The sequence below is a fragment of the Vigna umbellata genome, chromosome 5 (genome assembly GCF_029865625.1).
Source record: "Vigna umbellata cultivar VRB3 chromosome 5, Vumbellata_1.0, whole genome shotgun sequence".
Taxonomy (NCBI): Eukaryota; Viridiplantae; Streptophyta; class Magnoliopsida; order Fabales; family Fabaceae; genus Vigna; species Vigna umbellata.
The window spans coordinates 59,253,968-59,280,699 of NC_142169.1; the positions used below are offsets into that span (position 1 = coordinate 59,253,968).

A 26,732-nucleotide genomic window follows, 5' to 3' on the forward strand; every position below is an offset into this window, starting at 1 on the left:
TATAACGAGGGACTAAATTGAGATTTTTCAACCAAAGTGAGGACTAAATTGGCTATTAAACCTAAACATAACACATGCCAACTTAGGAAAGATACAAGAACTAGGTTTCCACAAATCACTGACTCATACGGAATGATTTAGATTAATTGTAGCATGTTCTTGTGAATTTTGAACAGAAACTGACGAACACGTTGAGGATGAAGAAACCATGATTAATTAGCATTACGTAGCACGCAACAGTTAACATTGTAGGGTTGGTCTGTTAGCATTTGTGTAACCAACGAATTTTCATGTTAAAATGTTTTCGTCTTCCTCTTTGCATCGTGAAGCTGTCGGTTTATTACACCAAAAAGGCTTTTTTGACCAGAATAATCATTCTTGGAAAATATATATATTATGAATCGTTCAATTTAACCAACTGAACGCAATTAAATACAGAGAACTCATAATAATAAATAATTGTAAGATGCTATTATTATATTCGGACTTCTTCTACGTACTGCTTTACTTGGAATTATTAAAGCATATGTTTTTTCTTCTTATAATAGAGAAAAATCAAAACCTAAGATCTACGTTCTAGAATACTTCTATTTATTTATTTATTCATTCTTCTGTTTAATTTGTCACAAAGTCGAATTATGGAAGCGCAGATGTTGTCTTGGCATAAATCAAAACCTAACACCTTTTTGAATAACAACACACATTTTAAAATGAAATACACGCTTTTGTGACGAAAACTAAATGAACCCTGCCACATGTATGTGTGTGTATATATATATATATATATATATATATATATATATATATATATATATATATAATTTAATAGCCATATCAGGAAAAAATATACTATCTATATACACACATTTCTTCTTGTTTTTTTAATTGTTGGATTATGAGAAAAACTATTTGGATGTTTTCAAAGTTGAAGATGTTATTCTTTGTTGTTATGTTTTAATTTGCCTAAGTTTTACTTGGTCTTCATTTAATTTGCACTCGTGTATTTATTATGAATTACAAATAAAAAATAAAGTAAATATTTTATTGTCGTCAAGAAAGTCTATTGTGTTTATTAAATTCTACATGTAATCAACTATAATAAAATCATTAAATTATCACCAATTTACAAGACTAGAAATAGTTGGCCTTAACTAAACTAGATATCATCAATTACAAATGATTAACATTTTAAATAGTTTTTTATTATTAATAAAAAATTATAATTATTAATATTTAAAATAATGTCTAATATTAACTATTGAATATTAGATTCTAAATTTGTTTTTAATTAATTAGAAACTATTTTATTGGAGATTTAAGTTAAAATGATATCAAATGAATGTGAAAAATTTGTTAGTATTAACTTAAAATAAACATAAAGTTGTTTTGAATTTTTTGGGGGAGTTCAGCTTTACTAAGAACTAGTGTTTAGTTAGAGACTTCAAAATAAAGAATGAATGCTGACAGAATTTTTGGGTGGAATTTGTAATTAATGTATATTGTTAAACTAGAAAAATGAGACATTTAAATTACAGACATTTATAATGTCTTAAATGATGGAGAAATTACAATATCTTACTTGCATTTTCTCACGAGAGAATAATATGGAAAATTTATAGTTTTAATTACTTCTTGTAGTTTTAATTATTCGTTGAGGAAAACTAGTGTCTTAATCTTTGCAACGGATGAGATTTTAAAAATTATAATGTATTTATTGTAACGGTATAAAACTATTAGAAATAAAACATTACATATATAATAACTTATCAGAAATTACAAACTTTCATGAAAAAGATCTTATATTTGGAGAATAAAACTTTAGTTATCGCTGCTACTTCACCCTCAATCTCATTCTGAAAAGTTTGAAAAGACATCTTTCCTAAGCTGATCATCTCAAAAGAGAATACACAGACAAACAGAGACAAAAACAAGGGTAAGCTAGTGGTAAAACATCATATACAATAAAAATTTCATTATACATTATATTACACACATAATAAACATACATCATAATCATATCACAACATTAGACTTAACTCATCTAGATACATTATGAATGTCGAGCTATGGTAGTTCCTGCACTTATGGTAGCCTCTTCTGCTCTACAGAGCCCTTGTCAATGAGTTTCACCCTACCACACATAAGATTAGTCCTCAAACGTCCTTTTGCCAAATGAAGAAAGGTCCCTCCAGTTAAGACCTCCTGCTACTCTCCACGACAAACCATCAATCTCTACTTGAGTTGAGGTTATTGAGAGCGTCAGGATAATACAGGGCCCCACCAATTACCAAAGGATAGCCCTTGCAGAATTTCACCTACTAATTGTTGTAGAAAAGCTGACAAAACAGTATTTCCTAAGACGTATAGTTTCATTGTCCTTAAGGACTTATCCGCGGTGTATTGTGCAAGTCTCTCACGATACAACATAAACTTACCAGAATATTTATAAAGATCTTAAAACTAGCAAGGATATCTAAAAAGAGTATAAAATAAGTCCATAATATTAGAAAAAGAGCTAAAGAATGAAACTAAGAAGAAAGGAGAATGAGAAAAACTGATTTTGATGTGTTTTGGAATGGAGGAAGAATTCTCTATTTATAGAGCTAGGAAAGAATAAAATCAATAAAAGACAATAAAAGAAGCACTTAAAATTTTTTATCGTTGCTTAATAAATTGTTTTTTTTAGTGTTGCCCATATCAACGTTCTACAACAAACGTTCCAAATCAACGTTTTAACTTTTGCAATATTAAAATATTATAACATTAACCCACCAATTCTAGACCAATTTCTAACTAGCATTCTAACTTATTACCAAATCACAATTTGACATGAATTTTAACCAAATCAAGCAATTCAAACAACACACCATCATAATAACCATAATAGATTTCAATATTGATTCAATAAACTAAAATAACTCTTTAAATCATTCACAGACCATCAAAACAATAACTCATACAACAAGCAATCACACAATAATTTCTCATACCAACTACTAATCTCAGATCAATTTCAACATGCATAACATTTATTAAAGCATCAACAACATTAAAAAACGATAGTTAGCTTATCTTACCTTATGGATGATCAAACCATTTTAAAAGGCTTAAAACAATACCAAATACACTGGAACCCCTATATGCTCCTATGAACAACGAAAACATGATCAAAGCATACCATTATGATCAGTGATCAACAAAGAGTTTTATGGAAGAGTCATACATCACATACAACTATGAAAAGCTTACATGCAAAAAGGAAAACGAAATTGTCAAAGAAATGAGCAAAAACCAACTTACTTTATCTGAGAAACTGATCGATCCAAATTGAAGAGCTCGTCACAAGGATCACTTCTACAGTATTGATTTTTCAATTATGCAAATAGAAGACGGGAAATTCTAAAGATAAGTAAAAAAACTATAGAAAAGTAATTTCTATAGAGGCAATATATTTTAAAATTATGTTCGTTACGAAACTATTTATATTAAAATCTTTCAATATTAAAATAATCGAATATCACTGTATCAAGCTAGTACCACTTCTAAAATGTAATTTTTTCTATATCTTTACAAAGAAAATAATTATTCGTAAAATATATTAATAAATATGTTTATTGTTATTTATTATGATTTTGTTATTGTTTATATTATTATCTATTATTAATTATTATGATTTATATTATTATTTATTATCTTTTATAATGAATAATTTAATTGGATTTAAAAAGTGTGGTTATTCTTCATTTGAGATAAACTAAAAACAATGATGATAATCTTAACTTCTATCATACATAAAAATAATATAACAATGATGACAATAATAACCAAACATTATAAAGTTGTGTATCAATTCTAACTTCTTATTTCATATACTGATTAATCTCTTCACATATTTTTTTTTTCAAATTGAACGTCAAATGTAGGAGAATTCAACACTTTTGAACTTCAGACATGAATATTTGGATCAACACTTTGCAGAAACTCAGAAGATATATCCAGAGCTGATGAGAGAGTTATGGAAGAATGCCAACGTTGCAGAAGACTACAGCATTGCATCCAAAATGCTGGGGTGCCCTGTTATACCTCAACCTGAACCAATCATACAAGACCTTATAGCCAGAGACATCTTCGACCTTGCCTTTGTAGAAAGTCTAACCACAGAAATATGTAACTTCACCAACCCATTTTGCAGGGTTCCAAAACCTGCAAAATGCAAAGTAGTTTAACATAGTAAAATTCACATCAGAAAGTTAGGACTATTGGTCCCCCCAAGTGGGCCATCTCTTCTCTTTGATGGGTTTGGATGGAGAAATCTTGTTGAATCACCCGTATAGAGTTTTCCAAGTTCAACAAACTGGACCCACTGTCAACTTCTACGTCGTTTGCATTATGTGACTCTTTAACTACTGAAAATCTTTATCCAACTGCAACGATCGTGACTCAAATTATCAGATTCTGTACTTTTTGATCCTGAATTTATCAATAAGAAAAGGAGAGGTGTTTGATCACGACAAACAAGAGCATTAGTCAGTAGCTCCCATTTACTTCATGACAAAATAGCTTTAAGAAACAAAACAAAAGCATTAAGTCAAGGTAGTGGCCTAGTAGAGAAGATTTTTCCACTCTTATGCCTTAGCAGTACAATTATGTTATGCATATAGGTTGATAGAATTGATTATGGTGAGAACTGAGATGAGGTTTTTAGTTCCCTAAGAGGGAAAAATACAGCAACAACTACCAGGCTCAACGATTCCTTGGAGTGGCATCAAAGACACACTTCTGGATCTTCTTCACCCAAATAACAAGTCTTGTTTTCCCTCCTTGAGAAAGTAAATGGAACAAAAAGAAAAACAGATTTTAAAGAGAGAAAAGTTTCATTGATGTCTTGAGAACTTAGAAAATACCGAGTCTTGGTTTTTTGAGACTCAACATGAGGTTCATGTTCATCATTACGTTGTTGTTCTTATCATTGCAAAGAGCCAACATTTTGGCTGTGGCTGCCGCGTGGAATGCTGTAGGAAATGAAAATCAAATCAAGAAAACCTCAGGGGATGATGGGAATGAAAACAAGGAAACTCCTAGACTTGAAAACTTCAGAACTTTGCTTGGACTCAAGTCACCCAACAGGTTTCATACAAGAAGGTCTTGCTATAGCGTTTTTTACTCTGACTTTGTCTCCCTCTCGGCTTCTCTGTCATCCAAAACCCAAGCCGAGGCTCCGAATTCGGAGCTGCACGTGCATCCTGGTTCCTATCAATCACTTAGAAGCATGCCGCTTCACAAGATTCAACAACAAGATAGAGGTAGCTCAAATAGAACAACACTAGTGGCTGTTGTAGTATCTGGTGGAGTTGCTACCTTAATCTGTGCACTTGGGTGTGTCTGTGTTTGCAAGAGATTTGGAAATCAGAAATGGAAACCCAATAGGACAATGCCACTCTTTAGCAAACACGGAAGAACAGGAGGTACGTGCCATAATTCATCAAGCAATGCGAGTTTAAACTTTGATCCTGATTTGCTTTCCTTGAAACAAACTTGTGGGACACAAAGCAGCACTTCAAGCCGTAGTTCCCTAAAACGTGCAATTAATGAGGAGAAAGTGTTGAATCAAGAAGAACATGACAATGCCAGCACTGGCAGTTCTTCCACCAAGGAAACTCTATCTGTTCACGATGATTTGGAATATGATGGTGGCAAAGCTTCCTCTGCAGAAAGAACTGTCCCTGAAGAATGTCATTCATCATCAGATTTCGAAAGTTTTCATTCATGTGTTGAAACAGAATCACTGTTTCTTTCTCCTGGAAATTTAATTTCTGCGACAACTCAATTTCCTTGTTCTTCTCACGGTTCAACTTCAAAGGTAGAATCTAACCAATCACCATCCATACCAAAAGACGAAGAGCAAAAGAGGAGTGGAACTTCTCAACCTAGCATTCCTCCCCCGCCAAGTCCACCTCCGTTTTTGAAAGGAAACATGAACAGTGTGATCAAAACCCCACCTTCTCAACAACTGCCAAAACTCAAACCACTTCACTGGGACAAAGTAAGAGCCACGCCAGATCGAACAATGGTGTGGGATACGCTTCGAACAAATTCGTTTGAGTAAGCTCTTTCTCAAAATTAGCAAGTACTATGTCTTGTATCTGTTTTTAGTTTCACCGTTTGAGAAAATGATGAAATTTAATCAGGTTGGATGAGGAAATGATCGAGTCACTCTTTGGCTACAATTTACAGAATTCAACAAAGAACTACGAAACAATAAGTAAAACCCTCTCCCCTAAGGAGCATGTACTCGAGCCAAAACGGCTGCAAAATATAGCAATACTCTCTAAAGCTCTAAATATCACGGCAGAAGAAGTGTGTGAAGCTCTAATACTAGGTAAAGGATCCTATTTTATAAACATGTATAATAATTTAGGCTTTGACCCCCAAAGTTTTAACAAACAGCATGCATGCACCTTTACATCTACACCATATGCTACGGATAAAATTAATGATGCTGAGTGAAAAGTCTTACAAAGTAGTGAAATAAATGCAGGGAAGGGTTTGTCTCTGCAACAACTGGAGGCACTGGTAAAAATGGTACCAACCAAAGAAGAAGAGGACAAGCTATTGAACTACAAAGGATCTATCAATGAACTTGGGTTCGCTGAAAATTTCGTGAGAGTAATGCTTAGCATACCATTTGCTTTTCAACGAGTGGAAGCCATGCTTTACAGAGAAACTTTCGAAGATGAAGTTACTCACATCAGCAACTCTTTCAAAATGCTAGAGGTAGCAGCAAAATAATCAAGACCCTTTATTGCAATCTTCTTGAATATTACAAAGAATCATGAAACTATGAAGCCATGTTTGTCTTACTTCAAAAATTGTGTTTTTTGACCATGTATAATATTCATTGTGTTTTTTGTGACACCAGGAAGCATGCAAGGAACTAAGGTCAAGCAAGTTCTTCTTGAAATTGCTGGAAGCAGTGCTGAAAACAGGAAACCGCATGAACGTGGGGACAACAAGGGGAGGTGCTAGAGCTTTCAAACTGGATGCCCTTCTCAAGCTTGCTGATGTTAAAGGAACAGATGGTAAAACCACCCTGCTCCATTTCTTTGTTCAGGAGATAGTTCGCTCAGAAGGGACCAAAGCTTCAAAGAACATCATGGGACAGAAGAGTGAAAAGAGAACGGAGGAAGAGGAGGAAGAAGATTATAGAAGAATGGGACTAAAACTTGTGTCTGGTCTTAGTGCTGAGTTATGCAATGTGAAAAAGACTGCGACAGTTGACTTAAACGTGCTTGCAAGTTCTGTCTCGAACTTATCAAGTGGGTTGGCTAACATACAGAAGCTAGTAAAAGGGTTGTTGAGTGAAGATGAAAAAAACAAGAGCTTTGTGATTTCTATGAAGTTGTTCCTGAATTATGCAGAAAGAAAGGTGCAAGAGTTGCATGGAGATGAAGCTAGAGTGATGGGTCGGGTAAAAGAAGTAACAGAGTATTTTCATGGGGATGTGAGTGACGAAGAGTCGAATCCACTTCAGATATTTGTAATAGTAAGAGACTTTCTGGGTATGGTAAATAATGTGTGCAATGAGCTTAAAAGGTCTATCAAATCCCCTCGCACTATTTGGATTTAGTAGAAAGCTTTCTCTTTCTTGTGTGTTTATATGCTTTGGTATCATGGCTAATGTAAACCTTATGTTTGGGATTGAATCTATGTATATTTCTTTAAAAATCATTCACATTCAAATACGAATCTTTTAGACTTTCTTTTCAATTATAACTTATGTTCATGCTTTATGAATGTTTTCATCCATTTCGAATTTCATTTTTATTTTTTATGTTTTCTTTTTTCATAATTTTAGTTTTTTAAGATTTACTATTTCTTTTGTTTGATGACATCCCATTAAATATATAAACCTTTTTTTAAGATATAAATTACCAGTGAAAAATGCATTAAATATATAAATTAAATAAAACTATTATGGAACCATTTTTAATCTCTTTTCCAATCTAATCGCTTAACCGTGACATGAATGAAGGCTTTGATAGAATCAAAGTAGCCTTAAAATCTTCAGGGCAAGATCGGAACATTTATAGTTTGATTGCAGTTTACATACAACGTCCCTCTTGTTTGGCTCAGTTATCAGAATTCCAAAAGGAAAAAGCTTTTTTTTTTCTCGTTTTCCCTCCAAATGAGCAGTTTGGTTGGTAATTCAGACCAGGCAACAATGGAGGAGGCCACTTCCAAAGGCGTCGCCGGAAGAAGAGGCGAGAGAAAGAAAGCCGTTTCCAAATCTATAAAAGCCGGTCTCCAATTTCCGGTGGGCCGTGTCACTAGATATTTAAAGAAAGGTCGTTACTCCCGTCGATTAGGCGCCGGCGCTCCGATCTACCTTGCCGCTGTCCTCGAGTATCTCGCCGCTGAGGTAAATACTCAACGATTTATGTTTACCTCATAAAAATTGAAATCAATTAGTTGTTAATGAAAATTTTACAATGTAGGTGTTAGAATTGGCTGGGAATGCCGCACGTGATAACAAGAAAAATAGGATCATCCCTCGTCACGTACTTCTGGCTGTGAGAAATGATGATGAATTGGGAAAACTTCTTCAAGGTGTGACAATACCGAGCGGTGGAGTGTTGCCTAATATTAATCCAGTTCTGTTGGCGAAGAAAAATACGTCTACTCCTGATGAAAAGCTCCCTACTCCTACATCGCCTACGAAGACATAGATGATTGATTCATTTTGTAAATCTTATTGCTAGATCTTTTAATTTTATTTAGTTCAGGAGAAATTTGATGGCCATTTGCCTAACATATGGTCTTTTACTTTTGGTGTCACTTTCATGTTTTGGATATCATAATGGTTTAAATGTAGTCCTGTATTGAATTAAATCATTCATGAAAGAAGCTTTTTGTTACCTTAATCATTAATGGTTACCTTATTAATGGAATTGAAGCATAATTTGTAACGTTTGAACGGTGTAGTTAGAATTGGAAGTTACGAAACAGAAAATTTGAGCGTGGATGGTTTATGCGACGTGGCTCTTGTTGGGCCATAGCAGTTTGGGCCATGAACGTTTGGGCCTTCCCTTGAGCTGGGGGCCTGTATTTTATTGTTACCGAAGGTTTGACTTTGTCTTTTTTAATTTTGTCGTAAGTTTGTTTTTACTTTGTGAATTTGCCTTGCGAAGGGTGTGGTGATAACGACGGTGCGGACTGTCATGAGTGGCATTCTGGTATGAGTGTTATTTTGTGTTTGGTATTTATCTGTTTGAATCGTGACTATTGAAGTTAAAATTTCTGAACGGAAGATGAATTGTATGGGGGCAGAGAAGGTTTGGGCTCATCAGAACTGCGGCGATTGCAGGTTTTGGTTCTGCTGTCCTGTGCTGCAGTGCTGATGATCGTTTTAGTGAGTGCCTAACCTTTTATTATCCATATACGACCTAACCTTTTATTACCCATATACGATCGTTCTACATTGAGGAGCACGGTGAGGAGGAGAACGTTTTTTTAAGTACTCTCTATGTAGTTCTATGAAACAAACAATAATTTAGTTCTAATAGGGTCCTTAATTTCACTTTATTTACGGTTTTCTAGTTCCTATATTTCATAACTTTTTTCGAGGTTGTTACCTTCATGTGGGATAACAGCGCAGAATCTATTTAACAGATAGAAGTAGCTAAATTGAATTACTCTACTTAATCTTTAAAGTATTAAATTATTACAAGGTATCTATCAGGACCTTATGTTCTGCCAACATAATCTACATAATCTCGGCGGTAATAATTATGATTGTGAACAACATTTCTGTTTAATCATTAGTGGAGTAGTGGGTTGCTAAGTGAATTGAAAGAAAATGTCGTTTTATTATTTAGATGGAAGTAACATTGATGTTCTGCTAATGTGGCTTCAACATCAAATTCAGGAGCTTCCGTTGCAGTTCGAGTTCCTGGGCCATTACCAGATTCCCTATGGTTGACATTTCCAACGCTGTTTGATTCTCAATGTTTACTTTTTTCCCATAAATCTGGTTCCTCTGGTTCGTTCTTATTTTGCTTTTGAACTTGGTATATGCACAAATTTTTATGAGATGTCTGAACTATATATATAACTGAAAACATGTAGGAATTGATGCTCTTTATTCTTATAGAGTCTGTCCCATTCCTTCGTCTGATGGATCTGGGACTGTTGATGATAAGTCCAAGCCCAGTGATTATTTTGGTAGAGATACTATTGCAAATGCAGCTGCAAAAGTTGCGCCTGCTGTTGTTAATATCTCAACTCACCAAGGTATCTGTCTTGATATCTTTCAAACTTGAACTTTTGAGTTATGTCCTCTGAGTTGGCTTTTGAATTTCACCACGCAGATTTCTATGGTATTGTTAGCGGAAAGAGTATAGGATCGGGAACAATCATCAACAAGGATGGAACAATCTTGACATCTGCTCATGTTGTGGTTGATTTTATGGGTACAAGAGGTTCTGCCAAAGGGAAGGTTTGTCCACGTGCCAGGGCATACTTCTCAAACCTGTAAAATGTTGGTAGATTTGATATTGCTTTCCATGATGCAAAATGAAATGTGATACCTGTCGAAGTTGGATATTTTTCAAACACATCTCAATTGTATTAAGAGGAAATATAGGCATTTTTAGGATTCAGTTACTTGGCTTATTAAAATACTTTTACCATCATATTATTTTAGACTATTAATATGCAGACTTTTTGTGATATATTACCTTTCTATTCTCGTAAGTTTTCGTCTCCAGGGAGACATATCTAAATAATCACGACTTTGGAGTCTAGACATTCGTGTCTGAGTCTTACAAGTTTCATTAATGGGGATCTTAATATATCAATTATACTATAGATTGAAGTCACATTGCAAGATGGAAGAAAATTTGAGGGGAAAGTGGTGAATGCTGACCTGCATTCAGATATTGCTATTGTGAAGATCAACTCTGAAACACCACTGCCGGAAGCTAAACTTGGTTCGTCAAGTAGGCTACGTCCTGGAGATTGGGTAATAGCCTTGGGCTGTCCACATTCTCTTCAGAATACTGTCACCGCTGGAATTGTAAGGTACGAAGAACAAATTCAGATTCAGGCGATAACAGTTGTCTCTCTGTATTAAGCCATTGAAAATTTGTTTTAGGTTATGCCATTTCACATGATCGATAGATTATGGTAGCTGTAAGAGACTCCGGATTGTCTTTTGAACTAAAGAAATTAATTTTTTATGATATTTTGTTTAGTTGTGTTGACCGCAAAAGTAGTGATTTGGGATTCAGTGGCATGCCGAGAGAGTATTTACAAACCGATTGTGCGATTAATATGGTAAGTCTTCCTCTTTTTCTCTCCTTGATTTATCCACCTACCCAACTATTTTTGCATGTGGTGTAATCATTGAATAGTAACATGAATATCTGATCATTCTGATTGTATGTTTTCATCTGCTTCTGCGGTATAGGGAAGTTCTGGAGGTCCTCTTGTCAACATGGATGGAGAAATTATTGGGGTGAACATGATGAAATTGACTGCAGCTGATGGGCTGGGTTTTTCTGTACCAATTGATTCTGCGTCTAAAATTATAGAGCACTTCAAGAGAAGTGGGTATGTTTTAGGTTTTCATTTATATTATTACGAGTGTCATTCAAAAATGATGTTTTACTCTTCTGAGAAGAAGTTGATTTACTTGGAAAAAATCTTTTATTTTTTCACATTTTAAAAATTTATATTCCATAAACAAATATGGATTTAAATATATTATTTTGTCAATCATAAGTTTGTAGTTGAGTTGAGCTTTTGCATATTATAGATTAAATCAATAAGTTTTATTTAACGTTTGTTCAGGAGAGTAATACGGCCTTGGCTTGGGCTAAAGATGCTTGATCTCAATGAGATGATTATTGCTCAGCTTAAAAAGCAAGATGCTTCATTCCCTAACGTCAGTAAGGGAATTCTTGTGCCAATGGTATGTGGCTAACTGATCCTTTTTGGATATCTACTTCTGTGGTCCTTCGGGTTCTTGTGTCTTTTTTAATCTTTCAATGGGCCGGATGCTGTTAGGTTAGTGGAATGCAATATGTTATCTTGAAACAAAGACTTTTTTCATACACGGTTGGATTCATCCACAAGGATTTGATGGATGGGCGTGAGGACATGGTAGGCATTGGGGCTGATGGTCCAACATGTAAACATAAAGTTCGTTGGCATTTTTTCTTTTGGGAGAGTTCAGCTTTAACAAGAACTAATAATGTTTTGTCGTAGTTCACGTGGCCACAAGTTTATTACTTGTACCAGGCTGCTTTTTTAGCAATGACTCCCTGTATTTAGTTTGTGGTTTCAAATTAAGGGATGGATGTTGAGAGAAAGATCAGGTGGAATTTGTGTATTAGTGAAAGAAATTAAATAGTACATTGTGAAACTAGAAAATAAAGACACTAAAATGACAGGACCTTCAGGTTCTTACAATGTTAATGTAGAAGTAAATGATGGAGAGACTACAAGATCTACTTGTGATGAGACAATAATATGAAATATCTGTAGTTATCCTTATGAATTGATTCTTTTTGTGGGATAACATGTTTTGCACTCATTAATGCTACTCAAGCATTAAAATACTTGAAATCACCTATTTGTCTGAAGGACCTTTCAATGCTTTTTACTAGGTAACTCCTAGATCTCCTGGAGAGCGTGCTGGGTTCTGTCCTGGTGATGTTGTCATTGAATTTGATGGGAAGCCTGTGGAAAGAGTAAAGGAGGTAATGATATATGTATGTATGTATGTATGTGTGTGTGTATATATATATATATATATATATATATATATATATATATAATGTAATTATTTAAATTTTTGTTTTAATATTGTTATTGACCAAAACTGGTTTCTTGTATGTTGGGAGTCCTGTAATGAAAGTGTTGGTTGAGTTTAAACTTATTTGTTTAGTTTAAATGAATAAGTTGGTATGAACTTAAAATGAGATGAATATAATGTCACAGCGTGTGTATTGTGTAAGATATTGCGGACGAGTAACGAGTGCTACTGGTGTGGGAATTCTTGAGTATTAAAAAATCTATAAATGGATTGCACTTGAATTTTATGACTCTTGAATTTATTCTTGATTATCACAGGTTATTGAAATATTAGGCGACAAAGTTGGGGTACCCATAAAGGTTGTAGTAAAAAGAAAGGGTGATAAATTGGTGACTTTAAGTGTGATTCCTGAAGAAGCCAATCTCGATATCTAGAAGAATGAAGATTGTAATTACGTAGTGTTTCTACTATTTTGGTGGTGTAACCATTTCTCACCCAACCGTACCCCTGTTTTTTCTTTTTTCCTTTTTTTTTTTTAATTTTGTGATGTTGAATTTGAGGCCATTTTTGTGGTGTTTCATTGAAAGTTCCTTGTCTCAATTCTTTTTTTATTGGTACTTTATTTTATGTTTAATTGAATTATCCTTTACTTAAAGGATGTCCATTTGCAATTTCAAAGTTTTTTTTATTTCGTCTTTATTTTTTTTTAAGTTTTTAAATTTCTATCTTGTCAATAATTTGATAATCTCAATAAATATTTTGGTAGTGTGTCCTTATTTTGTCAATAATTTGATAATCTCTAATTAAATGTTTGTTCCTATGCTGCTTGGCACTGATGTCACATTGCAATTTACACTTCTGGTTTTATTATTATTTGGCAATGAAGTGATGTTCAAAGTTTTGAAGAAAAATTAGAAACAACGGTTTGCCAATTAGCGCTTAAGCTATCAATTTACTATAATTTACTCATTTGAAATGCATATTTTTACACTTTTTAAAACCATGATTATGCTAGCATTTAGTACATCTTAAAAAAATTTCAGGACAACATTTTAATTATAAGTTTACTGTATCTAAATTTATGAAATTAGTATTTATCACTCTGTAAAATTCACGAGAAAATCAATTAAACCGTATATCTTCTGACGGGTGGAAAATATTACATTAAAGTCAATCTCATAACAAAAAATAAATTATTTGAATGAATCATTAATTTTTTCAACGACAACAAAATTAGGTGACAATAGATAATCTTCAAAGCTTAACATATGCAAAAGTATATGCCACGAAAGAAAAAAAGAAAAGAAAGTTGGGTTAACTAACCCACGCACAATATAATATTCTAATTTAAAAAAAAAATTCACATCATACAATATACACTAGTACGTGCGAACATCCACCAATCAACTGGGTACACCCCAATCCCAACAACCCTCAGAATGATATCGGAAAAGTTAAGAACTTGTAATACAGACAATATGTGCATTTACAAATTTTTGGAGCCCAAAATCTACAAATAAGCCCAATCAGCTCACTCGCCAAAACATGACCCCATTCCATAATTTTCTTGTGTATGTGTGAATGATTGAAGAGTAAATTTGGTCAGAGCGGATGGTAAGGCACATAGCCCAATAAACCCGTCAAGTTAGTGACAACATCGCTGCACCTAGTCAAAAGGTGTATCATTTGCTGTGATATATCAACCGTGCTTGCAGTAGCTGATGCTGTGGCGTTAATAAAATTCAGACTGTTTCGGTGTGCCATTGCCAATTCAGAATTACGCAAATTATGTTGAAGGGGTTTCGAAAACTGTGTAGGAAGAGGAAGAATAGGCAACGGGGGTTGTAATGTCATCTTTTGAACATTCTTACTATTAAAATCCGTTGCAACAGATGGTGAGCCAGGATCAGCAAAGCTAGCATTGTTGAACTTGTTTCTATTACCCACCATTATTTGGTCTCCATTACTACTTTCTTCCCCACCTAACATGAATTTTACACGAGAGTTTCCTTTACTACTACTTCCATTACCCGTGACCAGACCCGACTCATCACCTGTAGATTTCTTCAGGCACGACTTCAGCTGGATGGGCTGAGAAAGTGGTTGTATAGATGATGCTGTTGCCAAGCGATGAACCACTGGGAGATCCTTCACCCGAGCTATGTCACTTACACCATCATCTACCTTACCCTTTGCAGCTTCGGACACTTCCGGAGCAGGATCCCCAAATTCCCTAAGAAAACACCTCACACCCGCACTGCCAAATAAGGATTGATTTCCAAAAGAGTATTTATAGGCAGCCTGTGCATCAGCCTTGTGCAAGAAAACAACTCGACAAGTTGATGAGTTCCAAAATTGACGGAAACCTGAAGGATCCATTGGGCCAAAGCGAGCAAACCTTGCTTTCAGCTCTGGAATAGACGGAAGTGTTGTTTCAGGAGGAAATTTGATCATCAACATTGTGGGCTCAACTGCCTTAGCTGGAGAGTTCCCTTTCTTGATCGAGTCTAGTTTCACTACTTTGGATGGAGCCTGGGATTCTATCCCATCTTCTCGCCGGGCATCAGAAGTTTTCTGACTGGTCACTGCTTTTTCTGAAGCTAGAGCCTTTATATCTTTAATTTTCTTCAACCTCTTGGCAGCAATTTCCTCTTGCCGATCAGAGGGTGCCCTTTTCCGCCCTGCTTTTGTGGGCTCAGCAGGCCGAATGACATGTTTCACTGGTTTTACAATCGGTGAAGCTTTGACATACTCGTCAGGACTGTCAGATGTCCTGAGACTTGTAGGAGATTTAGTGAGTCGGATTTCAGGAGTTTCAATCTCAGTTGGTGGAGATACAAACAAGCTTTTTCTGTAAACAAGAGACCTGAATCGCAGAAAGAACAGCTGAACAGCTCCAGGTATCTTTCTTTCAATGCCATGAAAAGGGTTCAAAGCCAGGGCCTGCAAATCACCCAAAAGTTGGGGCAAAGCCAAACTAGAATTTCCTATGGTATCCATGGGCATCGAATTATCGGCATTAACATCCACCTTCAATTGTTCTGCAGGAAAATCCTCTTTAGAAGCCAAACCAACTGAAACAGCTTTTCCAGTTGATTTTACAGAAACTGATTTCCCAAATGTAGAATTTCTCTCTGGAAAGCCTAAGGTAGGATGAAAGTTTAAGTCGGTTTTCTTTTTCTTTTTCTTCTTTTCCTGCCCAACAGCAGAAGCTTCAGAATTCAACTCATCTGCAGGTCTCTTAAGACCTTTAATCTTCTTCACCACACTAATTTTGTGATGCTTTGCTTCGACTGGTGAACCATATACATTATTTTCACTTTTAACTTGATGCATGTTATTTAATCCACCAGCATTCATCACGGGTCCCTGCTCTGTTTGGTTAAAATCTTCGCATTGTCTTGACAATTTTGCATTCCCATCATGTATAGCATCAACAACTTTGTTCTCCAGACCTGATGGTTGACACATGTCATCAGCTGTGCTTGGTACTACCGCCTCCCCAGACAAATCAGACCTAACCATGCTTTTACTTGAAGCATTATCCAGTTCAAAACTCTGCGTTACTTTGTCAGATGAATCCTTTCCCTTGTCAAGAATAGCCTTTGCGTCTGAGGAAATGGAAAGGGATGTAAGACCACATTCGTCTGCTTGAACCTGACCCATTAAATCTTCTTTGGCATCTGAAGTTGAAGCTGAAACATTATGACTGACAAATCCAGTGTCTTCTTTTTTTTCTAAATTATGAAGTGTCAAAGGAACAGCTGGACCCCTCTTCTGGAATAGATAACTATTTGCTGCATTAGATTTGTCCTCCGTGTAGGCTGATTGGACAGAATTATTTGGATCATCTCTTCGCTTAAGAAGGTATCTATCTTTCTTCAAAGCCTCCTTAACTTCAACAGATTTGCTATTCCCACCACCCAAAGCCTCTGCAATCACCAGTGGACCACTCAAAGGAGCTGAAAAAGAATTGAAAACAGAGAAAAAAAGTAGCATTAATGCTTCAAGTGACTTTGAATTGCTCGAGACACAACAACAAACATCTTCAATCCACATAAAATAGCGTCCTTATGCAAGTGAGGGGATAAAATACAATAGATCACACTGTGAAATTAAACTGATGGTCAAATTAAAAGGATAATAATAAAATCAGACAATCCAGTTATACTCAAGACATTATAGCAAGCTTCACCTTTCATGATTCACATTCACAAGGCTCTGTGAACACAAAAAGTTTGTATTAAAGTAATTAAGAATAATTGCAATAATAAGAACTAAGGCTAACCCAACTAAGTGTGGGTCGATTACAAGGATCAAGTTATGCCACTGGGCCCTATAATGAAAATTTCAATAAAACCATTTTTTCTGTTCGTTAGAGGGTTCTTCTATATTACCCAATAAACTTAGATTAACAATTTTATAATCTCATGTTTGTTTAAGTTAAAATAATAACGAAACATATCTAGGAATTCTTTTTAATGTTTCCCAACAAAACATGCAATTGGAGGGGGTGCAAATCCAAGATTACCACTTAGGTGGGGAAGTTTAAGATTCATCAAAAACTTATCTGAATTCATAGGGAACTTATACGCATACCAAAGGCATTTACAACATTCTGAAAAATCATGATTTGCAGGAAAGACAATTCCCAAGAATAAAACAATAGATTTTCCAAACCAAATGCTACTGTAGATTAAGGTCTAGGTTTCTCCATAAATTCATTATGGTCTTGATACAGTTTTTAATCTAATAATCTTCCACTGGATACTTTTCTTCCATTCCACTACAGCCCCTAGTAGTATACTCGGTCACCAAATCCACCTTACTCTTAAGCAGGTTTCTGTCGTAATCCTCTTAATAGGAGCTACTCCAACTTCTCCAAAATACATTCTTATCAACCTTGTCTTCGTCATGCATTCCCACTCATTCACCTCGATATTCATCATAACCTAAACTAGTTGTGTCTAACGATGATATATCCATCAAAAACATTAATCAATCATGTTTTTAGACAGTAAGCTATGTAAACTTTTGTCAGAGACTCAAACACAGAATAAATGTTTCAGCTACCAAGCACAAACATCAAAACGATTCAAACCTCTATTAGAGTGTTAACAAACGAGCTCCAGAGCAAAAACAGTAAAAGACTTAACCAAAACCAAAACACATTTTATGCAATAAAGAATATCAGAGACTCATATCTTCCCTTCTGAGTCAAGTGCTTAAACATCTAAAAGTAGGTATTGTTACGTACGAAGACGTGTATATTCCTAACAACACAACTACTTTATTCCAAAACCCAAAAACCTAGAAAGATTTGGTCATCAAATTCATAGTCAGCAGACACAAACAACACATAGACAAAGTTACTGAAAAACATATCGCCATTAACCAATAAAAGTGAAAGGAATAACTATATATGTGCATATATACCTCTAGGAGTGTGCCTAACAATCCCAGGCTGATAGGTTTTATTATTCGGAGAATGAGTGGTGCGCACGGGATGTACACCAAAAGCCTGGGCATAAGTCTCATCAAACTGCTCAAACACCGCCTTCCGGTAAGCCGAAAGGGTAGCCTTATTGTTAATGAATCCAATGCTTCCGCGGCCACCATCATGTGGAGATATCGCCAATTGTTTCACAAATGCGAGGGTCTCACTCGGTTTAAACCTATCCCTCGCCTTCCTAATCTGGCCCTCAGAATACAACCCTCCAGGCTCATAATCTTCCACATCAACACAAAAATACCCTTCAGCATTTATGGGTCTAAAATTATTAGCATTCCTACACCTACAAGACAAACCAAGCCCACGCCTCCTGCAGGCCTCATCAACCGCCTCCTCCACAGCCCTCAGAAACGTCCTCGAACTCGTCTGCTGCGATTTCTCCGCGAAATTGGCGTCGAACGGAATAAGCTCCTCCGGTTCGAACCAGCCGTAGCTGCTATCACCGAAGAACGCCACCAACACATGCCCCTCCCGCTTCAAGCGACGCACTGACGGGGACGCAAACGCCTCGTTGTAAACGTGCCCGGGCCACCACGGGTGAGACTTCACCTTCCCCCACACCATGTCACCAACCTCGAACCCAAGCCCTAGATCCCGCGACACGTGCCTCTCAGCTGCCACGTACTCGTCGAATTCCGATAACAGAGATCCGCTATCGGAACCGGGAAATTTATCGCCTTCATTTTCCTCCGTCAATCTATCGATGGTAGACGATGCGTCACCGTCAGAGGAAACCCTAACCCTAAACTCTTCCGTTGAAGAGTAGCCGAGTTTCTGGTCTGGCGAAACCCTAGGAGAATCCGCAACAGCCGGCGCATTGTCTTGAGAGTGCAATTCAGTCATTAGTGGCGTCGCTGTTGAAAGAGATGAGAAATTGAAGAAATGAAACCCTAGGAACGAACTCGGGCGAGGGTTAGAGGTTTCACTCGCAGACCACTGAGTGGGTGCTAACCCTAATTATAACAAACACAAATTGTTCTTCATTGCATTTGTGACTATTTCTTGGATTGAATCTTTGATTTTTCTTATCAGCAACAGTTTAAACAGAATTTATTACAGTAATATTGGTTTTGAAAAGTGTCACAAATACACGAAGATTCAATGACTAGCTCTAGAGTTTCTAGTTATTTCAACGGGGAAGATAAAGCGTCTTCATTTAAACTGTTTGGTGGAAAGGGCAAAAGCAAAAAAAAGTAAAAAAAATTCTTAATATTAAGAAAGGAAAATCCATTTTAGATTATTCTCTTTTAAAATCAATTGCACAAAATAATATATTCTGTTGCTTTTCTTTTCATTTCCTCTATTTTTCAATTTTAGTCTAATCATTTTCTTCCATTTCCCTCCCTGTAAACTATGATAGTTAGCAATATTTTTCCATACCATTTCATACACAAAGAAATAAATTGTATTGACTAGTTAAACTTTAAAAAAAATAAAATAATATTACGAAACTATTATTAAAAAATTATATTTTTTCACATTTAAATTATTTTATACTTTTACCTGTCTCCCAATCCAATCAAAATTATTTGCAACACTTTTAATTAACCCTTTAAGTTATCTGTCTATTATACATACAGTACTTTCCCAATTTCCCTTCCTCATTTAAAAAAGAAATAAGTTTTGGAATTGAACTCTAGAGAACAAATTTTGGTGGAGTTTTCAGTTGTGTAAATTCAGCTGGTGGGGCCCGAATTCCTTTGGGTACAGTGAAAATGAGCTATTTGGAGAATTACTACCCTTGAATTGGGGTATTAAATATTAAAAGAATAAATTATTGGAATAATGCTATTCATAAATATGAAATCCACATCTATGCATTGAAACGTTGGAATATTCTGTTTTTCGTCATTACAATCAATAGTTGTTCAAATTGTTGGTTTGGAAAAAAAGAGAAGGAAACCTTATCATCTAAGACTAAAATATTTCTCAAAAATCAGACAAGAAAGAATAACAGATATAGATTACAAAGGACCAATTTCAGATATCATTAAATGAAGTAAAAATGGGTAAAATTTACTCATGTTAAAGAGAAAAAAGTTAATTTAGTTTTATTTATGAACTAGAAGGTAGGCAAAGAGAAAAAAAGGACATGAATCTTAGCAAAGAAATGTGTTTATATTGAATAGTTGAGGAAACTATTGTAACGTCACACATAGATTCTTAACTGCGGACGGAACCCACAGTGAACGTAACATTGGGGCCAATAATAGCGTAAAGGATGCCTAAGGTACAAAAAAAAAGTCAGGAAATATATATGAACCGAGTAACCCCCAATTCCACCCCAGAAATAGCTAATAAGATGCTACTGAAAATACATTAATGGAGCTCAAAATCTCAGAGAAACTGACCAATCCAATCCACAATATTCCGCTCGATAATTTTTCTTGTGTATGTATGAATGATATGGAAAAGGGAACATTGAAGAGTAAATTTGGTCAGAGTGAATGGTAAGGCACATAGCCCAATAAACCAGTCAAATTAGTGACAACATCACTGCACCTTGTCAAAAGGTGTATCATTTGCTGTGATATATCAACCGTGCTTGCAGTAGCTGATGCTGTGGCGTTAATAAAATTCGGACTGCTTCGGGGTGCCATTGCCAATTCAGAATTACGCAAATTATGTTGAGGGGGTTTCGAAAACTGTGTAGGAAGAGGAAGAATAGGCAACGGGGGTTGTAATGTCATCTTTTCAACATTCTTACTATTAAAATCCGTTGCAACAGATGGTGTGCCAGCATCGGCAAAGCTAGCATTGTTGAACTTGTTTCTATTACCCACCATTATTTGGTCTCCCTTACTACTTTCTTCCCCACCCAACATGAATTTTACACGAGAATTTCCTTTACTACTACTTCCATTACCCGAGACCAGACCGGACTCATCACCGGTCGATTTCTTCAGGCACGACTTCAGCTGGATGGGCTGGGGAAGTGGTTGCATAGATGATACTGATGCTGATGCCAGGCGATGAACCACTGGGGGATCCTTCATCCGAGCTATGTCACTTACACCATCATCTACCTTACCCTTTGCAGCTTCGGAAACTTCCGGAGCAGGATCCCCAAATTCCCTAATGAAACACCTCACACCCACACTACCAAATAAAGATTGATTTCCTACAGAGTATTTATATGCAGCTTGTGCATCAGCCTTGTGCAAGAAAACAACTCGACAAGTTGACGAGTTCCAAAATTGACGGAAACCTGATTGATCCATTGGGCCAAAGCGAGCAAACCTTGCTTTCAGCTCTGGAATAGACGGAAGAGTTGTATCAGGAGGAAATTTGATCATCAACATTGTGGGCTCAACTGCCTTAGCTGGAGAGTTCACTTTCTTCATTGTGTCTAGTTTCACCAACTTGGATGGACCCTGGGAAAAGGTTTCCATGCCATCTTCTCGCCGGGCTTCAGAAGTTTTATGACTGCTCACTGCTTTTTCTGAAGCTAGAGCCTTTAAATCCTTGATTTTCTTCAACCTCTTGGCAGCAATTTCATCTTGCCTATCAGAAGAGGCCCTTTTCCGCCCAGCTTTTGTAGGATCATCAGGCCGAACAATATGTTTCACAGGTTTTACAATCTGAGAAACTTTGACAAACTCATCAGGATTGCCAGATGTCCTGAGACTGGAAGGAGATTTAGTGAGGCGAACTTCAGGAGCTTCATTTTCAGACAAGCTTTTCTGGTAAACAAGAGACCTGAAACGCAGAAAGAATAGCTGAACAGCCCCAGGGATCTTTCTTTCAATGCCATGAAAAGGGTTCAAAGCAAGGGCCTGCAGATCACCCAAAAGTTGTGGCAATTCCACATTAGCATTTCCAATGGTATCCACGGGCAGCAAATTCCGGGTATTAGCATCCGCCACCACTTCTTCTGAAGGAGAATTCTCTCCTGGAGCCAGATCAATTGAAACAGCTTTTCCTGTTGATTTTACAGAAACTGATTCCCCAAATGTAGAATGCTTCTCTGGAAAGCCTAATGTAGGTTGTAAATTCAAGTCCTTTTTCTTTTTCTTCTTTCTCTCTCCTACAGCAGAAATCTCAGAGTTCAATTGAGCTGCAGGTCTTAAATTCAAGTTCTTTTTCTTTTTATTCTTTCTCTCTCCAACAGCAGAAGTCTCAGAGTTCAACTCAGCTGCAGATCTCTTGTGAACTTTTATCTTGTTCACCTTAAGCTTTGCTTCAAATGGTGAACCATATACATTATTTTCACTCTTAATCTGATGCATTTCATTTACTCCACCAGCAACAGTCTGGGGTCCCAGCACTACTTGGTTAAAATCATCACATGGTCCGGACAATTTTGTATTCCCTTCATATTTAACATCAACAGAAACTTCGTTCTCCGGATGTGATAGTTGAGACATCTCATCAACCGTGGCCAACTCCCTAGACAAGTCAGACCGGACCATAATTTTACTAAAAGCATTATCATGTTCAAAGTTGTGGGTCATTTCTTCAAAAGATTCCTTTCCCTTGTCATGAAGAGGCTTTATGTCTGCAGAAATGGCAGAAGAATGTGCAGAGCCATCTGCTTGAACACGACCTTTTAAATGTTCTTTGGCATCTGAAATTGAAGCAGCACCGTCATAACAAACAAATCCTGTGTCTGCTGGTATTTCCAATTTAGGTGTCACAGGCACAACTGGAGCCCTCTTCTGAAATACATAACTATTTGTGGCATCGGAATTATCCTCCTCGTATGCTAATTGAACAGAGTTATTTGGATCATTTCTCCGTTTAAGAAGGTATCTATCCTTCTTTGAAGCCTCCTTGACTTTAAGAGATTTGGTAGGGCTCTTCCCACTGCCCAAGGTTTCTGCAATCACCAGTGGACCACTCAAGGGAGCTGAAAAGAAGTAAAAAACAGAAAAAGGTAGGATTAACATCGAAGTGGCTTTGAATAAGGTCATGCTCACTTAACATAAATTAGCATCCTTACATACGTGAGGGGATAAACTACAAGAGTTCATAATGTAAAATTAAACTAATGTTCAAATTAAAAGGCTGATAATGGTCAATTTATGCTTCTTACTTTTAAATTTGTGGGGAAGTAAATTATTTATTGTAAGAAGCAAAACTTGGTAATCTTAGTTGAAGGAGGTTAGGAACATGAGAAATATAAGATCTTATCCCAGAATAATTTAGAGTATCTTAGATGATCTTAAGATTTATTCTTCTGTTATGTTTTATGACTTGTTTCCTTATTTAATCAGGATCTCTATAGTTTTAAGAAACCTAATTAGAATCAGATCATTAACGATATGATTTATAGCCACACCATACATGGATATAGAATAACAACTCCTATTATTATATTTGTATTTATTGAATCAACATACATAAAATGGACTTCGTTGTGTAGTCCATGCACACAGTTTTGAGCATCTCTTCCATCTATTTCTCTCTCTTTCAACCTGAAGTTAGTTAGAGATTCAAACACAAATAACAAACATTTCAGCTACCAAACACAGACATCAGAACTATTCAACCCTCTATAATTGAAGAAAGTTGACAGACAATCTCCAGAACAACAACAACCAGAAGATAATTAATCAGAACAATTTTACGCAATAAAGAAGGTCCGAACACTCATATTTTCACTACAGAATTTAATGCTTAAACATCTAAGAGTATGCAAGTCACAAGACTTGTATATTCCTAACAGCTCGATTGCTTTATTCCAAAACCGTAAAGATCTAGAAAGATTTGGTCATTAAATCCATTGTCAACAATGACACAAACAATAGATAGAAGGAAAAAAAAAAACAGTGAAATACAATGTGTCTCCAATAACAAATAAACCTGAGAAGGGAGCACTATATATGTATATATATACCTCTAGGAGTGTGCCTCACTGTCCCAGACTGATCAAGTGGATTGATACGAGGATGAGTGGAGCGCACAGACTGCACCCCAAAAGCCTGGGCATAAGTTTCATCAAACTGCTCAAATACCGCCTTCCGGTAAGCCGAAAGGGTGGCCTTATTGTTAGCGAATCCAATGCTCCCGCGGCCACCATCATGTGGAGCAATCGCCAATTGCTTCACGAAAGCAAGAGTCTCACTGGGATTAAAACTATCCCTTGCCTTCGCAATCTGGCTATCAGAATACAACCCACCAGGTTCATAATCTTCCACATCAACACAAAAATACCCTTCAACATTTGTGGGCCTAAAATTATCAGTCTTCCTACACCTACAAGCTAAACCAAGCCCACGCCTCCTACAGGCCTCATCAACCGCCTCCTCCACGGCCCTCAAAAACGTCCTCGCATTCGTCTGCAGTGATTTCTCAGCGAAATTTGCATCGAACGGAATAAGCTCCGCCGGCTCAAACCAGCCGTAGCTGCTATCGCCGAAGAACGCCACCAACACGTGTCCCTCCCGCTTCATGCGACGCACCGAAGGCGACGCAAACACTTCGTTGTATATGTGCCCGGGCCACCACGGGTGAGATTTCACCTTCCCCCATACCATATCTCCGACCTCAAACCCAAACCCCAGATCCCGCGACACGTGTCTCTCAGCTGTCACGTACTCATCGAATTCTGACAGCAATCGATCGAAGTTGGACGGTGTGTCACCTTCGGAGCATACCCCAACGCTATACTCTTCCGTTGAAGCGCCCTGGACTCTGTGGTTTCGCGAAACCCTTGGAGAATCGGTAGCAGCCGCGGCATTATCTTGAGAGTGCAATTCGGTCATTAGGGGCTTCGTTATTATAGGAAATTAGAATTTTACGGAACAGAACACCACGAACGGTGGCCGGAGTTAAAGGTTGCACTTGCATGGGAGAGAGCTCGCCATTTCTATGGCATCCTCAGAAAAAAAAAATAGAGAAATGAAAAATTAGAATGCTAAATAGATAATTAAAACCCTAATAATTTCAATTAGTTTTTCATTTTCAAAATTAATCATATGAAGTTATGTAGTTTGAAATAATGTACACTTAAACATAATTGATCCTCATTATATTACAAACAATTTCATATTATTTTTATGACTATCTCCCTCAATTTACTCCACATTTATATACACAATAGTTTGGTTATAAGATTAAAACAAATTTCTCCTTTAAATAGATATTGAAAAGAAAATATTAATTTTTTAAACAAGGAAAATTAAGTCACGTTTTTTTTTGTAAGACTTATATAACTCACATATAAGGAATAGTTTATTTAAAATTATTTTATCAATACTTAATGACATTTTATTGTATCGAAGTACTTAATACTTAGTTTGAGAGAGACTAATACATAAAAATAAGTTGATAAAGTATACGTGAATTAAGTTTGATAGAGTAAAAATAAAAAAGAGACAAAGAAGACATTAAATATGTTGAAATGAAAAAAAGAGAGTAAATAAATTAAACAAATTAATTGTATCAATTTTTTAAAGGCTATAAATCATTGTTGTTTTACATGAGGGTGAAAAATAAACTTCAAGAGTTGCAAATTAAATACATAGGATTTATTCAACTGTTTAGCGGGCAGGGTAGGTGAGAGTAAATATGGTGTAACTATGAGAAATTAAAACTGTAATTTAAATTAGCAAAATTAAGAATAATGCATATTACACTTGTATGTGATTATTTAATCACTGGTTAATTCATAATTTTTTATTATTTGTGTGTAAGTATATGATTCAAGCTTTTATATATATGTGAATGCAAATATACTTATAACTAATAGTTCTTAAAATTTACCCTTATATAAATAGAATAACATAAAGCATTTGAAATATAAAATATATGTGTTTATTTTTACTTTAGATCCTTCAAGCATTACTTACGTAATTTTAGTCCTATGTTTCAGTTACACAAATCCTTCAAGTATAGAAATTCTGTGATTTTAGCTTCCATTAGTCTTACATATAATATATTTATCTGGCATTGCGCATCACTAACACTAAATCACTTAATTATACTTTTAGTTTCCTATTTGCAATTTCTAAAAACTAAAAGTAGAATTAAATCACGTCAATAAACATTAAAACATATATGAAGTAGGCTAGATTGTCACATTAACAAAAATCTGTTAAATATTTAATGGCAAATATAAAAGTGGTAATACTTAGAAGACCAAATTCTTGTAATTAACTGAAATCATGATACTTAATGAATAGAAAATTGTAACTAAAATCAATTGCTTAAATACATGTTAATGTTTAGACTTACTTTTATATATAAAAATCCATATGCATATATACTATTACTTGCATGTACTTCACGAACACTTACATTTTCTTTTTGAATGAAAAACTACCAACATACTTTTTATAAAAGTAAAATCCAATACAAAATATATTAAAAATGAGATAACATTTAGAAATTTATTAAGTAACACATAATATCTATGAAAACTACAGGTTATTGCGCTGATTGTAGTTTCATTTTTTATTT

The 26,732-nt window shown here is 35.7% G+C and overlaps 5 protein-coding genes across 9 annotated transcripts; 3 read left to right on the plus strand and 2 right to left on the minus strand.

The window, feature by feature from the left end:
* The first annotated feature begins 4,545 nt into the window (after nt 1-4,545).
* LOC124826244 (formin-like protein 11) lies at nt 4,546-7,773 on the plus strand. Its single transcript, XM_047299032.2, has 4 exons — nt 4,546-6,102; nt 6,189-6,379; nt 6,539-6,774; nt 6,920-7,773. The coding sequence occupies exons 1-4, from the start codon at nt 4,931-4,933 to the stop codon at nt 7,625-7,627; spliced, it is 2,307 nt and encodes a 768-aa protein (XP_047154988.2). The 5' UTR covers nt 4,546-4,930; the 3' UTR covers nt 7,628-7,773.
* A 182-nt stretch (nt 7,774-7,955) lies between these two features.
* LOC124826254 (histone H2A.1) lies at nt 7,956-8,915 on the plus strand. The gene is made up of 2 exons (XM_047299043.2): nt 7,956-8,419; nt 8,496-8,915. Exons 1-2 carry the CDS (start codon nt 8,186-8,188, stop codon nt 8,724-8,726), a joined length of 465 nt encoding a protein of 154 aa, XP_047154999.2. The 5' UTR covers nt 7,956-8,185; the 3' UTR covers nt 8,727-8,915.
* A 235-nt stretch (nt 8,916-9,150) lies between these two features.
* Nucleotides 9,151-13,505, plus strand: DEG14 (Trypsin family protein with PDZ domain-containing protein). Of its 5 annotated transcripts, none has more exons than XM_088115423.1 (11): nt 9,151-9,233; nt 9,328-9,409; nt 9,876-9,974; nt 10,126-10,290; nt 10,368-10,495; nt 10,868-11,079; nt 11,253-11,334; nt 11,468-11,610; nt 11,851-11,971; nt 12,669-12,761; nt 13,135-13,505. In XM_088115423.1, the coding sequence occupies exons 1-11, from the start codon at nt 9,219-9,221 to the stop codon at nt 13,249-13,251; spliced, it is 1,257 nt and encodes a 418-aa protein (XP_087971549.1). In that variant the 5' UTR covers nt 9,151-9,218; the 3' UTR covers nt 13,252-13,505. The 5 variants fall into 5 exon arrangements, with proteins under 5 accessions (XP_087971549.1, XP_047154970.1, XP_087971551.1 ...); XM_047299014.2 differs by having other exon boundaries at nt 9,926-10,039; XM_088115425.1 differs by having other exon boundaries at nt 9,169-9,233; nt 9,926-9,974.
* Nucleotides 13,506-14,116: 611 nt separating this feature from the next.
* LOC124826211 (PWWP domain-containing protein 1-like) lies at nt 14,117-19,462 on the minus strand. The gene is made up of 2 exons (XM_047298995.2): nt 18,254-19,462; nt 14,117-16,779 (listed from the first exon to the last, which is right to left on the minus strand). Exons 1-2 carry the CDS (start codon nt 19,170-19,172, stop codon nt 14,420-14,422), a joined length of 3,279 nt encoding a protein of 1,092 aa, XP_047154951.1. The 5' UTR covers nt 19,173-19,462; the 3' UTR covers nt 14,117-14,419.
* Nucleotides 19,463-20,428: 966 nt separating this feature from the next.
* LOC148198742 (PWWP domain-containing protein 1-like) lies at nt 20,429-25,213 on the minus strand. The gene is made up of 2 exons (XM_047298986.2): nt 24,169-25,213; nt 20,429-23,178 (listed from the first exon to the last, which is right to left on the minus strand). Exons 1-2 carry the CDS (start codon nt 25,034-25,036, stop codon nt 20,768-20,770), a joined length of 3,279 nt encoding a protein of 1,092 aa, XP_047154942.1. The 5' UTR covers nt 25,037-25,213; the 3' UTR covers nt 20,429-20,767.
* Between the last annotated feature and the right edge of the window lie 1,519 nt (nt 25,214-26,732).